Here is a 17151-nt window from a genome sequence, read left to right as displayed (position 1 = left end):
TCCTCATTTTTAAATGACCAGGATCCCTGGTTACCTTACTATAAGCCCTCACGGACTGAAGTCCCCCACCCACGTATTTACTGTGAACGGCTGCAAAGTGCTTGGCGCAGAGGAGGGGGAAGACTTCCTAATCAAACAGAAGCAATATCAGCTTCAGAAAAGGCCCTCCGGCGCAGCTTGGCACCTGGCCCCTTCTACAGCCTGTCTGGGAAGCTAAACCACAGCCGCCCCAACACAGCCGGCTCGTATCTTCATCCCAACGGCAGGCTGCTACCCTGCTTTTAAAACACCCAAGCGTAAATCAAGAACCACGTGGGCCCACAGCCCATGCCAGGCACTGCGCTGCAGGCGCCCGGCCCTTTCCCATGGAGTTCACCCAGTAACTACATTTTGGAACAGTTGCCCTGTAGTTGGTGTCTTTTTTTCTTTTTGGTAGTTCTCAGATACTTTTTTACGTGGTACGTGTTTGCTCATGAAAATAACAATAAGTGCACAAGTATCTGCATATATTTGCTTTAATTTAGGAAATCCCTCCTTTCTGCAGCTTAACATGAGACAGCGCCATTTTCAAGACCAAAAAGCCCTGTCACCTTCACTGATGAGCCACAGGAGCAACTTCTTCAGTGTTTTGCATCCTAAGTGTCCGCCCAGGCTGTCTGCGTGCCCCGGGCAGTTTCCCGGAAGACTTACCTTGTATTGAAGAGAGCAGCCTTTACAGCTATGGAAATGGCATCAAACAAATTTCCACCGCATTCCAACAGCTAAAGGAGACAGGGATTGAGGAGGGAAGAAAAAATGGGCATCACTCGTTAGTTTCAGCATTAGCCTGGATGAAGGACTCTGGATGTGTGTCTACCCAGTAAAGACGAGAACATGTGGCTGTCTCCCAGCGAGCCGCCAGTGACCACGGTGCACTGACACGTGTACAGTGACACACTCACTCACCTCATTTCGAGTGTGGCCTGGCTGTGGGCCGTGCTGACGTGGGCCACGCACGCAAGGTCTCTGCTGGCCCGTGCTGTGGAACCACCCAAGGCTGCGGCAGGCTTGCCGCTCCTCTCAGGGGCACTGCGGCCAGTGGGGCCTGCACTGATGCAGGACAGACTGCCTTTCTTTTGCCCCAAGTAGCTCCCAATTGCATCGCAAGTGTCACTCTTGTGATGCAGACCTCTAAGTGGTCTCTACACTCGTTGGAAATAGCGGCCACTTATGCTACAGCTACTATCAAGTTCACGTTTACTAGCTAAACATCTTGTATGTGATCATCGAGGAATACCTCTGTTCAAAATGGAATGCTGCGGGTTGTACATTAATTATAGTAAAGACTAAGGTCTCTCCCACAGGCTTCTACCCAGGAACAAAGGTGCTGGCTGCGCCTAGGCAACCATACCTGGCCGGGAAGGCTAGACATGTACCTAGGAGGAAGGAGGTCCTTCAGTCCTCCTCTAGAGAAGCTGTGGCCAGCCATCATGGAATAAGGCCAACTGGGCGGCTCCAAGTCCTAAGGGAGAAAGGCACGCAAGCATTTCTGTGTTTTGTTGAGCCTGCTTCCTCTTCATCTGGACTGTGAATTCCTAAAGGTGGGGCCCTTTGTGGTTTTGCACACTCCTTTCTCCCCAGAGTCCCACAGACTACAGTTAAGGGAAGAGGCTGGGCTTATTTGCGGAAGCCTTTTTTTTTTTTTTTTTTTTTTTGACAGGCAGGGTGGACAGTGAGAGAGAGACAGAGAGGTCTTCCTTTGCAGTTGGTTCACCCTCCAATGGCCGCTGCGGCTGGCGCGCCACGCTGATCCGAAGCTAGGAGCCAGGTCCTTCTCCTGGTCTCCCATGCGGGTACAGGGCACTTGGGCCATCCTCCACTGCCTTCCCCGGCCACAGCAGAGAGCTGGACTGGAAAAGGTACATCCTGAACAGAATCCAGCGCCCCGACAGGGACTAGAACCCGGTGTGCCGGCGCTGCAGGCGGAGGATTAGCCTATTGAGCCGCAGCGCCGGCCATCTTTTTTTTTTCTTTAAAGATGTATTTTATTTATTTGAAAGACAGAATTACAGAAGAGAGGCAGAGCCAGAGAGAGAGAGAAACAGGTCTTCCATCTGCTGATTCACTCCCCAAATGGCTGCAACTGCCAGAGCTGTGCTGCTCCAAAGCCAGGAGCCAGGAGCCAGGAGCTTCTTCTGGGTCTCCCGTGCGGGTGCACGGGCCCCAGCACTTGGGCCATCTTCTACTGTCTTCCTAGGCCATAGTAGAGAACTGGATCAGAAGTGGAGCAATTGGGACTTGAACCGATGCTCATACAGGATGCCGGTGCCATAGACTGGGGCTTTAACCTGCTGTCCCACAGCGCCAGCCCCTTGTGCGAGCCTTTCAAACTCACCTAAGACATTCCAGGTTACATCTGGAATGTCTCCTCATGAACTGCACATGTGCCCAGTGCAAATCTCTGCTTCTTACCTGGGCTCCCAGTTGCTCCACTCCTGATCCAGCTCCCTGCTAATACGCCTGGGGAAACAGCAGAGAATGCCTGAAATACTTGGACCCTGCTACCTACTTGGCAGGACTCACACTCCAGGATAGATGCAGCCCATCTATCAGAGATGAGAAGAAGTGAATGGATCTGTAATTTCACTGCACCCAGGAGTGTCAGTAGTCAGGTGTCCTAACCCGCTGAACAATGGTCACCAGCGCTATCTTCTGACCAAGCTCCACTCATTACCCAGGTCACTTAAAATACCCAGAAGGCTGAGTCTCATGGACGGCCAACACTGCGACACAGCCAACACTCTCTCTTCATGAAGTTCTCTATCAGCCCACACAGCTCTTTCACCCACACATTCAATAGAAGTCCATGGCTGAGCCCTGTGTCCTCATTCTGAGGTGGAAGATGTAGCTGCCAACCTCTAGGTTCATAACATTTAGTGAAAAGGAATGAAACAGCCCCAACAAGAACCTGGCCAGAAACAAGTGACCAGTGGCTGTATTACCCCACAAAGCCAAAATTCATTACAGCTCCGTATCAGACAGAAGTCACTGCCAAGTGCCAGAAGCGGGTAGGAGTGTCCTGGAAGCAGAGTGCAGGGGGCGGAGACAAAAGACCCTGCAGTAGCACAGAGGGCTGGGGCTGCGGGCCTTGCTGGGAAACAAGGGGCTCGGAGCAGGTGAGCTGAGTGGTGTTTTCCGGGGAGGAGGCATCACACGGCACTGGCCCGCAGACCCAGTAGCCCTCGCTGTTCACAAGCTGACACCTCCTGGGCTGGTCACTGACTCTCAGTTTCTTCACTGATTAATGAGGACTACAACTGTGTCCAAAAAGTGCCTAAGGTTTAAATGAAAATGCATGGAAGGGCTGGTCCTCATTCCACACAAAGCATGCCACCGCGCCTGAATGCTGCCCAACAGCTCTGGAGCCAGCCAGAGAGCACTTCTTGCTTTTTTTCCCCTCCCAACTCCTGCGGATAATTTTAGGGGTTATGACATGAATATAATTTTATTACAGAATGGTACCACACATATGTTACTTAAATATGTGCTGCAGTTACAAGATTAGGAGAACGGATCTCCTTATCTAATCTCATCCTGGAGGTTGGAAGCTTCCGCCTGAACAGGGGAAAAGCGGTGCGCGGAGAGGAGCCCACCCGCCTCCATCAACACCAGGGAGAGTGTGGCCAGCACGTCCAGTGATACTCACCAGCACATCCACGTAGAGAACCCAGCAGTGCTCCCGAGGGCTAATGCACAGGGACTTCAGGTCCAGGCTGCCTTTGTTAAATATCCGGGCGAGGGTATTGGCGATCTCGGTGCCAAGGTCATCACCTCCTCGACCTTCAAACTCTGGCGTAGCATTGGCTGAACTACACAGAATGGCACAAGAAAAGCAGGGTAAGCCTTTGCAAACAGAGAGGCAGCTGCAGCCAGCTGTGTGTGCCTTTCCTAGTGGAATGCTGATGAAGAACGCGTGGCACCGGCCACCCTGCTGGCCTCCAGACATGCACAGTGAACTGGCCAGCGCTGTGCCTGGGTTGTCAGGTGTGCGCTGGGACTTGCCATGACACAGGAGAGCGATGGTAATGTGAACCTTGGCTGGTAATGATTAACTCTCATCTTCAGAGCACAGTAAATACTCCTCTGTGACAGGCCCAGGGCACGGGAGGCCTAAGCAATCAGACACTCTGGGCTCACACAGGGGCTACCCGCCAGACACCTCATCTGTTTCCAAGGCTTACTCTCAACACAAAATCCACAACATAAGTACAGTGGCCTTTCTGGGGTGCTTTAGGAGACACAGAGTATGTTAGAGTTACAGCATGAACTTTAGATCATCATTACACTGGAAAGAAGGAAAAATGAATGGAACCAAGAGAAAGACTACTGCTGATTAAACATTAGGTGAGAACCTTTGATTTGCTATTCGGGGCCTCCTGATACTTGTGCTCAGCTACCTCAACATGGGACAGCGCACTAGAGCGCCACTCACCAGTGCCTCACTGGGCATTTTTGAGACGAGCTTTCTGTGAGTTAAGGAAACACCACGGTAACCATTTTCCAGTCAACAGTGGAGGCTGGAGAGATGAGCAGCCAGCTGCTCCCGCGTGGACTACACAAGCACATTCTGCAGCTCGCCAGCTCCTCCACCCAGAGAGGACCCAGCCCTGTGCTGGCCACGGGCGACCTGGGCGGTGCAGATCCCGAAGCCGGCAGTCCCACTGCACGAAGCGGGCTTACAAGATGGGAGCAAACGGTGAGGGCTGGAGGAGACCTCAGATCCGAAGGTCAGCCAAAGAGAGGTAGGGGATTCCAGCAAAGCAGAACCTGTGTGAAGGGTCAAGGCTGTGGCCACCCCATTTGCATAAAGCTAAAAAACAAAAATAAAAAAATCCCCACTGAATAAGACTCGCACCATCAGCCAGCAGAAGCCTAATTTAAAGTCCCAAGAGGAAGTTCATACTGCCACGGCAACCTCCCCATTCCCTCACTAGGAACTCCCTCTGCCAGACTCAGGCATCGGGCCGTGAAAAGCAGCTCAACTGCGGTGAAATCATCAACACACGAGACGAAGCCTTCATTTCACACAGCCGACAAAACACAGCCTGCTTCTGATGTAAACGCTAAGGAATCAATACTAACTTCCACGTTTCAAATGTTTAAAAAACACACCCGAATCCAGTCCAAGATGTTTACCTTCTCCTGAATGCAGCAGGCACACCCTCCCCAGGGTGACGAATGACCCGGGGAATTAATAATGCATGAACTCATCCCCAGGGGTTGGTACACACAACTTCCCAGGTCTATGTCCGTGTCTACCTACAAAACCATGCCCCGCTGGTTTTTTGACACTGGGCTTATATATATTACATACTACATATATATTTTAACATTCATTTTATTATTTGAAAGGCAGAGTTACAGAGAGGTAGACAGAGATCTTCTATCCATTGGTTCATTCCCCAAATGGCCGCAACAGCCGGAGCTATGCCAATCTGAAGACAGGAGCTAGGACCTTCTTCTGGTCTCCCACGTGGGCGCAGGGGCCCGTGGACTTCGGTCATCCTCCACTGCCCTCCCGGGCCACAGCAGAGAGCTGGATCAGAACTGGGGCAGCCAGGACTCGAACTGGCACCCACATGGAATGCCAGCACCACAGGTGGCGGCCTTACTCACCACGCCACAATGCAAGTCCCTATATATATATATATATATATATATTTTTAAGAATGGCAGGGGCCCAAGCACTTAGGCCATCTTTTACTGCCTTTTTAAAGATTTATTCATTTGAAAGGCAGAGATACACAGAAAGAAGGAGAGAGAGAGAGAGATCTTCTATCTGCTGGTTCACTCTCCAAGTGGTCATAATAGCAGGAGCTGGGCGAGACTGAAACCAGGAGCCAGAAGCTTCTTCTGGGCCTCCCACGTGGATGCAGGTGCCCAAGAATTTAGGCCACCCTCTGCTGCTTTCTCAGGCCATAGTTGGGAGCTGGATTGGAAGTGGAGCAGCTGAGATTTGAATTGGTGCCCATCTGGGATGCTGGCACTGCAGGTCGAAGCTCAGCCTACTGTGCCACAGTGCCAGCCCTGCTGATTTATTTTTTACTTATTTATTTGAGAGACAGAGAAACAGAGAGGTCTCCCCATCTGCTGGTTCACTCCCAAAGCTGGGGGTTAGGAATTCAACTCATGGGCAACAGCGACCCAACCACTTGAGCTATCGGTCACCTGCTGCCCCACAGGGTGTATTCTGGTCAGAAGTTGGAAATGGGAGCACAGCCAGGGCATGAAAGCAGGCACTTGAGCTTTCTGATATAAGACTTACGATATGAGATGTGGGAGTCCCAAGGGTGTCTTAACTGCTAAGCCAAACACCCGCCCCTGGGCTAATCTAAAGCGGAAATTTTACCGGTTTGAAAACTGCTTTGTGGTGGTTACTTTTTTAAGGCCATGGAGCAAGCAGGCAGAGAGCAGGGTTCAGACTCAAGAGCGCACAGGCAGTGCTCTGGTTTGGGGTACTCTAGGGAGGAGGCTGGGCAACAGGAGGCCCATGTTCTCCGCGGGGATGGGGTACACGGATGACGGATGGAGAGAAGGACTGGGACAGAGAAATGAGGGTTCTGCCTCACAGCACGAGGACCCTGTCTGAGAAAGCTGGACAGCAATGTGGGTGGAGAGAGACCTCGTCCAGTGACTACACACACCACAGCAAAGGGCCACAGTCACTGAGGGAGAGTTCTGGAGATGGTGGCAACCTTCCTAGCCCTGTCCACAGGCTGTTCTATTTCCTTAAAACGAAAATCCTCCAGGTGGCGATCTGACCTGCAGGATGACACCATGAGACCCCAGCTGGTTCCACTTGCTCACCTTACAGGGAGGGAACAACGCCATTGTCTGCTCTGTGTTAGCACTCTCAGCACTCTATGAACTCACTTTATCCTCACAGCAACCCTAGGAGGTACCGACCCTATCTGGAAGATAAGGAAGCTGAGTCACACAGAGCTGGTGGCACTTGTCCAAGGTCACAGCACAGTGCCTGGTGAGCTGACCTTGGCCCTTACCTGCCAGGTATGCCTGTACTCCTACTCAATGTGTAATGCCACTCACGTGGCTTGTCATCTGACGTCAGATTAACTTTCCCTTGGGTTTATCTTTTGCCCTAAGTTCTCTGGTCTTGGGGCCACAAACGAGCCCAAGAACGCAGAGCCAGAGAGCCCTAAGGAGGAAGCTTCTGTCATACACAAAGCAGGGAGGGCGTTGTGTGTGTGGGGGTAGGAAATACAGGCTGGTAATTCCAGCCCCCTGCTCATGGGCATCACAGCTCTTCTCAGTAGGGGAGAACACACTTGTGGGGTGTTTGGCCTAAAACCGAATGCTTTCTACACTTACAGTTACCAGAATCAACCCAGACCCTTCATAAGCACAGCCCCAACCCTCTTCCAGAGCTGAGTTGGACAAACTAAGAAATCCTGCAAATGCCCACCCCCCTCCCCCTTCTCCACTCCTCCTGACTCATCACCTCCACCCTGCTCCTCCTCCGTGGCACATCTCTGCTTCAACTGAGACGGGTTGAGATCAAGACCATGACAACCTGGTCATGTTGTTTCCCTTGCAATCAAGCTAGCTTGCAGACCTACAGAAACTTAAGGCAGGTCTGGCCAGACCCTGAGCAGGGCAAGTGGGTTAGCAGGCAGCAGCCGCCAGCCCCGCTGCACTGTGTGTTCACCTGCTCATTTCTGCACCGACTCCTGACGACCATGAGAAGAGCAGCACACATCCTGAGCTCTTCATCGGGAGCTCCTACCAGCAGTTTCTGGGGAAATCATCCCCCGAGTTTGGGAGACTTTGAACACAACAGCCTCAAATGGCTCCTACAGGTCGCCTCACCGCTCTGCCCTCAGCCCAGGCTCTTCAAGCAGCGCTACGCAGGTGAGGAATGGAGGTATGGTGGTCACACCCACCAATGCGGGGTTCCAAAGAGGGTCTGGTTGTCAGTGAAAAAGACAAGTGATTATAGAGAAAACAGCTAAGATCCCAAGGGGAAGCACCCAGTACCGGGCACACTGCAACACCTATGAGTAAAGCATGTTCTCAACTCCTCCTCCAAGCCAGATTCCACAGTCCTGATGCCACCATCACCATGATTAGAGTACTTGGTGGTCTGCCACCTGGTGGTAGTCCGGAGTCATTGAATTCTTTCCTTCTGGGTTTCAGAAGGAAACCTTCTTTTCCTAAGGCTTCAGAGTTCTCACTTAAATTTAATGGCTTATTCTCAGGCTACAACTAGCAAACCAAAGACATGAGAGAGGAGTTGGGAGACATGGTTTTGCTCCCAGCTTCGTGAAAGTGCTGCCAGGCATGTCTGGAGCAGGGCTTGGCAGCAGGACACCCAGGGACCCTTTCCAAAGGGCTGTGAGGTCTCCACCCGGAGTTTCTATCGTTCCCAGAGAACAGGGTAAATTCTGGGGGGGGTGGGGAGTGGTGGCTACCTTGTCTCTTGATACTGTCATTCCAAGTGGGCCAAACTAAGGTGAGCTAGCAGAAAAGCAATTAGTTTTCAGAGACCTCTCTCTCACTGGGGATTTAAATAATTAAAACCTGGAAGCTGCTGATAAGGACTTAAACCAAGCTCCCCTCACCACCATCAATTACTTCCCTCCCACAGGGCAGCAGCCAGGCCTCAGCCCATGGATGAGTGCGTGCCTGGGGCCCCAGGTGCCAGCGTGCAGGTGGGGGTGGGGCACATCCACAGGTGCCAAGAAGCCACTCTGTAGAAATATCCTCTTCAGGCCAGCTGCAGCTTCAGTGGAAGGAACCTGACCAGTGCTGCCGAGCACGACTAGCTCAGTGAAACTAGGATGAAACTGCTGCCTCCTAAGTCTTCCAGGTGAACTCAAAAGACACGCCTGATTATTCCCATAAGCCAACCAGAGGTCTGAAGTATCTCTTCAAAAGCAAAAAGAATGAGCAAAGCTTTTGCTTTCTAACATCAAGACTGCTGCACCTTAAGACAGACATGCTGTATCTGCCTCTTTTGATTCTGGGAACTGTTATTGACAATACAACTCCTAATGGGTCTCCCATTATAGTTCTCTGTGCTCAAGCTAAATGTGTTTATAATCTACATAAGGGTAGCCCATCTCCACCCACTATCTGGGAGTCTGTAAGATACCATCTTTTCAACTTAAGGGGCACTCCACTTACAACTGGTTTTGTTCCAGTTTTGCTTATGCTAATTAACAAACTTATGTTTCAGAACACGACTTCGGAGAGTAATGACAACCATGCAGGGGACGCAGACATTGGTGGTGACCGAGACTGCTCCAGCTCACAAAATGAATTTGTTAGATGAGATAGGCAGACTTCCAGACCCAGGACAGGAAGGGCCTGCACTATGCCCCTCGTAAGCAGGAAGCAGCTATAGAAGATATGATTCTATGACCTTCAACATCCCTTAGGATTAAGGGAATGGAGTCTCTGAGGGGGGAATGTTGTAGGCAGGCATACAGGGTAAATTGATTAGGTTTGTGAGCTAAAAGACCACGCCTTCAGCACGCCCCCTGTGTGACCTCATGCCCCTACCTGGCCCCATCTGTGTGCCCACCTGCCAAGGGGCCAGCCCTTTTGGGGCCTTTTGCCTCTTTGGCCATTGTGGGCCCTTGCTGCCCTTCAGGCCACCCAGCCCATGCTTCCTGACCTACATGCTCCTCCACATGGCTGGCTCCTGGTACTTGCTATGAATCCAGATTTCCCTCACTATTCTACACATTTTTCCCACTGAATAAAAAACTTAAAAACTAACCAGGCTGCCCCACTCATTTGTGCCAGTATTCAGCAAGAACACACGATGCTTATTAATATTGTGAATTTATTAATAAGTACATGGTAATGTAAATGGCACCCCATAGTCCTATAGCATAGTCACTGGGCCACAATAGAAGCCTTTCTGGTTTATGAAAAAAGAGTCACTCTTGAAAGACTCAAGTGACAGGCTAATGCAGGTGCAGCCGGCCGTGCCTGGTACTCTCGCCCATCTCCACTGTCCACCTAAGCACTTACAGCAGCCACTGTGTGCCACCTGGAAAGACGGATTCAGTAAAACCACCTGAGAACCGCAACTCCTGGCCTCTTGGGGTCCTTCTGAGACTTACAGTGGAGGACAAGAGACCAGCAGGCAGGCACTCTCGGCCAGCGAAGTGAGGCTTCTTCCAGAAACCGGTTAATGGGGAGGGCAGCTGGGAGGCTCACGCTGGAGTCAGCTTCCCTTTTTCCGGCTGAGACAAGAAAGGGACAGGACAATAGCAGGCTCAGCAGGAGGCCTGTTCAGACAGTCACAATGAAAAGTATCCCAGTACCAAGCCTGAGGGCAGAGCCCTCCTTCTGGTGTGACGGAGTCTGCCTAAGACAAATGGGGGAAACACAATGAGAGGGAGGAAGCAGAAAGCAAATCACAGTTCCTCACCCGGGCTGCCTGCTCCTCAGAACCATTTACTGCTCTCCATCGGGCAGATCCTGGCCAGGAGAGGCAGTCTGCTTCCTCCAGGAGCATCCACAGGAACCTAGAGAATGGGCCATCTGCAATTCAGACTAGTGAGAGCAGCTAGGAGGAACCAGAAGCCAGTTGAAATGGTAGCAACCGGCTGGAAGGATAACTGAGCAGAAAGGTGACCGTGGACAGCTCCTGACATCCAAGTGCAATGTTCCTGAGAGCTGGCCTCTGTAGGCTGCATGAGAATGGACAGACCTGAGCTGGCATTTTTAGCTATGTGATATTATGGAAGTCTCTTACTCTCTGAACTCCATTTGTCATCTCTCTCGAGATGACAGCAGGAGTGCTGTGAGGACCACCTTTTGTGTAACTCACCACCTGAACATGGGTTAGCACTGTACAAAGCGCGGACACGGTGGCAAGGGGAGATTGAGAAGAGCCTGTCTGTGGGCTGGCCCTTGGCTGGCATCTGGGAACTTGGCTCTCAGAGTTCCCAGTCAACAGCAAACTGATGGGGCAGTGCACTGTGCGAGACCATGCAGTACGGGTCATGCTAAACACCTGCTCTCCTAGGATCCGGAATCTTGGGATGCATTAAACAGAGGGTGTCTATGTGACCAGCACCCAGCAAAAACCTGGGGTGCTCAGTCTCACGGGGTTTCCTAGACACAAATGTCACAAGTAGCTGGTGTACAAGGGCACTTCGAAAAGGCTATAGGAAAATGGTATTAAAACATTGTGAGGGGCCGGCGCCGCGGCTCACTAGGCTAATCCTCCGCCTAGCGGCGCTGGCACACCGGGTTCTAGTCCCGGTCGGGGCGCCGGATTCTGTCCCGGTTGCCCCTCTTCCAGGCCAGCCCTCTGCTGTGGCCCGGGAGTGCAGTGGAGGATGGCCCAGGTGCTTGGGCCCTGCACCCCATGGGAGACCAGGAAAAGCACCTGGCTCCTGGCTCCTGCCATCGGATCGGTGCGGTGCGCCGGCCGCAGCACGCCGGCCGCAGCACGCCGGCCGCGGCGGCCATTGGAGGGTGAACCAACGGCAAAGGAAGACCTTTCTCTCTGTCTCTCTCTCTCACTGTCCACTCTGCCTGTCAAAAAAAAAAAAAAAAAAAAAACAAAAAAAAAAACCATTGTGAGGGGCTGACGCTGTGGCACAGTGGGTTAAGCTGCCACCTGTAACACTGGCAGCCCATGTGAGTGCTGGTTCAAGTCTCTGCTGCTCCACTTCCTACCCAGCTCCCTACTAATGCTCTTAAGAAAGCAGTGCAAGATGGGCAAAATGCTTGGGCCCCCACCACCCACGTGGGACACCTGGATGGAGTTCCAGGCTCCTGGCTTTGGCCTGGCCCAACCCCTGCTGTTGCAACCTCTTGGAGAGTGAACCAATAGATAGAAGATCTCTGTCTCTCCCTCTCTGTAACTCTTTCAAATAAACAAATCTTTTTAAAAAATTCTAAAATCCATGCAGTGTGTCATAATATGTATTTTCCACACACATTCTGAAGACTGCTCCTATTTTCATTGCTATCATAAATTGTAGCCAGGAGTGCAACTACGTGCTAAGCCCTGGCAGCCAGTCTCCAAACACGGAAGTGGCCCTGGGGACGCCCAGCGGAGCATCAACACCAAACACCCACATGGAGCAGGAGCTTACCTGCTTCAGGAAGGCCTGCTACAACCACCTGCTTCTAGAAACATGGTTATAGACAGAAGAAGGGACCAGGCCAGCAATCCAAAAACACTCCCAACCCCTAGAGGGGGAGATAACAAGAGGGAGAGAAATAACTTTTAAAAAGATTTATTGAAGAGGCAGAGAGAAAGAGACAGAGAAGCACACTATCCCATTAGCTAGTTGATTCTTCAAATGCCTACAAGAGCCTGGGCTAGGCCAAGGGTGAAGCTGGGAGCCAGGAATGCAATCCAGGTCTCCCATGTGGGTGGCAGGAACCTCATTACTTGAGCCATCACCACAACTTCCCAAGGTCTGCACTGGTGGGAAGCTGGAGTCACTAGATGATTAAAACAAGGGCAAGGCTCTTGAGAACCCGGCAGGTAAGACGAGGCAAGTGAATACCTGCCAGATGGCCGAGCGACAACTAAATGCAAACCAAGAGCATGCGCCACAGGAAACCAGGGGTTCCCATTCTCCATCTGTACCCGTTAAATCACCCCCTCTGAAAGCACTGCATTAGTACTGACCAGTCAACAAAGAACTCCACGTAGCCCTCATCTGGCTTCTCCAGCTTTGGCGTCCCCATTTCCGCTTTCACTCCCACCAAGATGTCGGTATGACCCTGCAGACACAGACGAGAAGGGTCCTCACTGGAGGCAGGCAGCCAGGCACCCAACCACCAGCCTCCTCTTCGGGACATGTAGCCCTGAAGGACTTGGCAGGTGACTTCCGAGGAGGGGAAGGGTGTTTCAGATCTGAATGGACCCCCCTCCCTGAGCTGGGCTTGGACCTTGGATGTCCCCAGGAGCAAGCTGCATTCCAAAAGCCGCAAGGGCTCCTCTGCACTGGCTCCCTGGGGCCTACCCATGTCTCCACCTGGGAATGAACTGTGGCCCCAATACTCACCAGCTTGACCCTGGCAGACCCACTGGTGTTGGACACCACATCGGTTTCCACTTCGACACATCGGTAGTCTTCACAGCCACGGCCATCCACACGGAGGTCTTCCTGAGTGCAACAACCACAGTCCTAAAGCTGTGACCCCAAAATGACCGGACTCCTTGACCCATCCGCTGCTGTCTTTCCGCTCGAGAAGTATACAGTGCTTCTCCCTTCCTCTTAGTGGGACATCCAGAATTCCGTCCTCTGAGCTAATATTACCATAAGGGAAATGGAGACGTGGGGGGCACTAAGAGTCTCACTGCAGGTCCTTCAGCTGGTGTGTCTGGCACTGCAATTCACAGGATGAACCACCACCAGAATATGGACCCAAAAGTCAAACCCAAACAGGTTTGGAAGCTTTTTTCTTTTTTTCAGAAAAAGAATCATTAGTTTATAAGTTATTCAAAGGAGCTGATGTACCACCAAAACATAAAAAACAAAAAAAAAACCTCCCCACCTGCCCAAGGCCAGCATTGTGACATAGCGGGTAAAGCCACCACCTGCAACACCAGCATCCCATAGGGGCACTGGGTCTAGCCCCAGCTGCTCCACTTCTGATCCAGCTCCCTGCTAATGCACCTGTGAAGACAACCGAATGTGGCCTAAGTGTCTGGGTTCCTGCCACCCACGTGGGAAACCTGGCTAAAGCTCCTGGTTCTGAGCTTTGGCCTGACCCAGGCCTGGCCATAGTGGCTTCTGGGGAGTGAACTAGTGGATGGAAGACCTCCCTCTCTAACTCTCCCTCTAATTATGACTTTGAAAATAATAAATCTTGGGGCCGGTGCTGTGGCGCAGAGGGTTAAAGGCCTGGCCTGAAATGCCGGCATCCCATATGGGCACTGGTTCTAGTCCTGGCTGCTCCTCTTCCAATCTAGCTCTCTGCTATGGCCTGGGATAGCAGTAGAAGATGGCCCAAGTCCTTGGGGCCCTGCACCCATGTGGGAGACCCAGAAGAAGCTCCTGGCTTCGGATTGACCCAGCTCCAGCCATTGCTGCCATCTGGGGAGTGAACCAGCAGATGGAAGACCTCTCTCTCTCTACCTCTCTGTAACTCTGTCTTGCAAATAAATAAATCTTAAAAAAAAAATATCCCCCAAGACCCCAAAAACCCAAAACCTGCTGCTCTAAAGTATGCGACTGTCAGGAATTTATCTTAAATCTGCCTGGGTACCTGCACATGGAAACTGACTTTTGAGAAATTATAAAAAGAAATGCAAAATATTGCTGGAGGCCCCCCTAAATGCCAGCAACCACCACCCCCGTCGCAGGGGCTTTAGCTCTTCCCCCTCGAGCCAAGAGCGTCAGGCAGGTGGAAGCAGAAGCACGCAGATGGATGCGCAAAGGTGACAGGCGAGCAGGCCTTTGGGCAGAGTCCATCAAGGGCTCCCGTAACCAGGACGACATAACCAGGTGTCTCCACTACTTCCCCACAGGCCCGGAAGGCTTTCTAGGTCAACCTCTGACACCCACCCTTCCCACTCCATGTCCCACTCCCTAGATGTGCCCAGCTGGGAGAGTGAAAGCCCAGCCGGGAAATACAACTTCCGAGGAATGCTTTGTGGCTTGCAGGGATGGTACGAGTGCGAGCAACCACTAGGAGCACTCGTCATGGCTGCCAGACATGGTTGCCGACAACCGGACGCTTGACCTGGAACCCACCCCTTCCCTGTCTGGACTAGCTTCCTCACTTGTCAAAGACGACATGGAATGAGCAAGTCTCAAAGGTGATTCTCTACTTCTACAGATCTTTAAATGGAAACGGTACAGTGACTTCCCATCAATAGCAGCAGCTGCTACTCACTGGGCAGTCACCATACGCCAGACCGAAGTGCCAGGACCACCACACAGTGAAAGCACCGAAGCTCTGTATTAACCCTGTAAGGTGGTGCTCTTCACTGCGTTTAGAAAGGGGAAGGAAACGGGCCAGCAGATGCCAGAGGATGGGCCCTAGGCCACGTAGCAAGTGGCGTCTGCACTCTGGACAGGGCTCTTTCCTGCCACTCCTGCTATCTTCTAGAAGGTTCTTCTCAAAAGCTGTCAGCTCAGAAAGCCTCCTAAGGGCACCTGACCACACACCAGGTGCCTAACATCTCATCTCTCATCATCCCATTCTGTCCCCAGGTGAATGTGTCCTCATTTTACCACGGAGAGCAAGCTGTTATTCAGGTGGAATCAATTCTTGTGACGGGCAAAGCTGCGAAAAGAAATCTGCTCATTCTGACTCCCAAATCCTCAGAAGGATCAGGAGACCTCGGGACCTCAGGCAGGTGGGAGCAGAGCTGGCTGCTTCAGGTGCTCAGGGTGTGGGGGCACCATCTCCAACTTTGCAAAGTGGCAGAGCAGGCACATCTGGCTTGCCTGTTCTCTGGGCCCTGGTGCCACGTTCAGAAATGGAATGTAAGAGAAAACTGGCTACAAGACAGAATCAATAGTTCATGGCTGTGGCAAGAGAGAAAACCAACGTTTTTAGAGTGAGACAAAACATCATCCTTAATGCCTCCCCAAGGACTATCTTTTGTATTCCTGATCCTGAAGTTTAAAGACCTCACGGAACTGTCAAGTCTGGCTTATATTATCCACGTTTAATATGCAACCTGCCGACCAAATATTGATGTTTCTTTGTCTATAAGGGGCACAGAAAACAGCAGGACGCAATTTTTTTAATAAAGCTCTCCAGGGGCCGGTGCTGTGGCCTACCGGGTAAAGCCGCTGCCTACAGCGCCGGCATCCCATCTGGGCGCCGGTTTGAGTCCCAGAAGCTCCACTTCCGATCGGGTTCCCTGCTATGGTCTGAGAAAGCAGTGGAAGGTGGCCTAGGTCCTTGGGTTCCCGCACCCGCGTTGGAGGCCCGGAGGAAGCTCCTGGCTCAGGATCAGTGCAGCTCTGGCCATTGCGGCCATCTGGGGCGTGAACCAGCAGATGGAAGACCTGTCTCTCTGCCTCTCAAATCTTTTTTTTTTTTTTTTTTTTTTTTTTTTTTAAAGCTCTCCCATCGTGGAGCTTTAATGATAGCTGGCCTCCTTCACTGGACGGCTGCATCACGGGCCCTGCCGCTGCAGTTGGTGCGTGAAGACACGGGGGAGAGGCTGCGCCCGCAACTCCTCCACCGGGGTGGGCTCTCTGGGGGAGAGGCGTGTTGCCATGTGGGTTACTTAGTGGGGCCCGAGCCAGAGACACGGGGAGACTCGTTACCGACAAAACCAGGGGCTGAAGACAACACCATCTGCGGTGAGCGCTGTCTAGGGGGCTTCGCATGCCCCCTGCAGGCTGCTGAGCCGGCTTCCAGAAACACGCCTCCGCGGGCAAGATGCACACCTGCAGAGCGCTAACGGCTCGCGGGCATTCCCAACCGCGAGGGCGGGGAAGCAGGCCACGAGCCCACTCAGCCCTCATTCCCCGCACAGCTGAGGCTCGGCCCGGCCAAACGCGCCAAGGCCGCGTCCGGTGGCGGCCCTGAGGATCGGTGCGCCTGGCCACAAAAGCAGGCCTCGAGGCCTGTCCTCTCTTGGTCCCAAGGTGCAGATCTCACCCGCTTGGGAAGCAGCAAGGGCGCTAACAACTCCTAAGGGGACGCTGGCCTCCCAGCCCGAAAAACACCCACAGCGGGGTTCAATCGCGGTAAATCCAGACCCGCAGCATCTGGGGGGAACCCGAGAGCCACGCCGCCGCCGATGCTGTTGCTACCTGGACGCCATGCACGATGTACACCTTCTCCGCCTCGCTCAGCGCCACGGACGCCATGCTGCAGAGCCGCCCGCGCGGTCACGTCATCTACCCGCGTCGCCCTCGCCGACCGCGCCCCCCGCGCGCGCGCGTCATCAGCTTGCGCGGCGGCCGTGAAGCCGCGGCCGCCGCCACCGCCACCGCCGCCGCCGGGAGCTCCATGGGCTTCTCCTGCGCGCCGCCCGGTGTCTGGCCGACTCCAGGAAGCCGCGGCGCCTGGTGCCGGGGAGCCATCGCCGCAGCCCGAGGCCGGATCCCGGGTCGCGGACTGCAGAGGAAGGCGACGGCGACGGCGGCGGGAACCCTACCGGGGGCCTGGGACTGGGGAACTGCCTCCGGCTTCACG

General features: G+C 52.9%; 2 protein-coding genes and 1 long non-coding RNA gene across 7 annotated transcripts in view; 1 reads left to right on the top strand and 2 right to left on the bottom strand.

Annotated features, from left to right (window-relative positions):
- The window catches only part of EXOSC7 (exosome component 7), a 23538-nt gene extending 6639 nt beyond the window's left edge, over positions 1-16899 (bottom strand). The window contains exons 1-5 of one of the 2 annotated variants that reach the window (XM_002713394.5): positions 16767-16899; positions 13047-13148; positions 12668-12762; positions 3686-3848; positions 691-761 (exon numbers count right to left, since the gene is read on the bottom strand). In XM_002713394.5, coding sequence (XP_002713440.1) covers positions 691-761; positions 3686-3848; positions 12668-12762; positions 13047-13148; positions 16767-16823 — 488 coding nt within the window. In that variant the 5' untranslated portion in view covers positions 16824-16899. Of the gene's footprint in view, positions 1-690; positions 762-3685; positions 4850-12122; positions 12220-12667; positions 12763-13046; positions 13149-16766 lie in introns of those variants that run through there. The other variant, XM_070050943.1, reaches the window with a different exon arrangement.
- LOC138844112 (uncharacterized) lies at positions 9831-12116 on the bottom strand. Its single transcript, XR_011379571.1, has 2 exons — positions 10442-12116; positions 9831-10253 (listed from the first exon to the last, which is right to left on the bottom strand). It is a non-coding gene; the product is annotated as an uncharacterized lncRNA (long non-coding RNA).
- ZDHHC3 (zinc finger DHHC-type palmitoyltransferase 3) overlaps positions 16016-17151 on the top strand; it is a 58752-nt gene continuing 57616 nt past the window's right edge. For 2 of the 4 annotated variants that reach the window (XM_051851682.2, XM_051851683.2), the window contains exon 1: positions 16016-17151. In XM_051851682.2, the coding sequence (XP_051707642.1) occupies positions 16783-17151 (369 nt within the window). In that variant the 5' untranslated portion in view covers positions 16016-16782. The other 2 variants (XM_070050942.1, XM_008260501.4) reach the window with 2 other exon arrangements.

Source organism: Oryctolagus cuniculus, chromosome 10 (genome assembly GCF_964237555.1).
Source record: "Oryctolagus cuniculus chromosome 10, mOryCun1.1, whole genome shotgun sequence".
Classification (NCBI taxonomy): Eukaryota; Metazoa; Chordata; class Mammalia; order Lagomorpha; family Leporidae; genus Oryctolagus; species Oryctolagus cuniculus.
The sequence above is the reverse complement of the archived record's forward strand: the minus strand, read 5'-3'. Positions and strand labels throughout refer to the sequence as shown.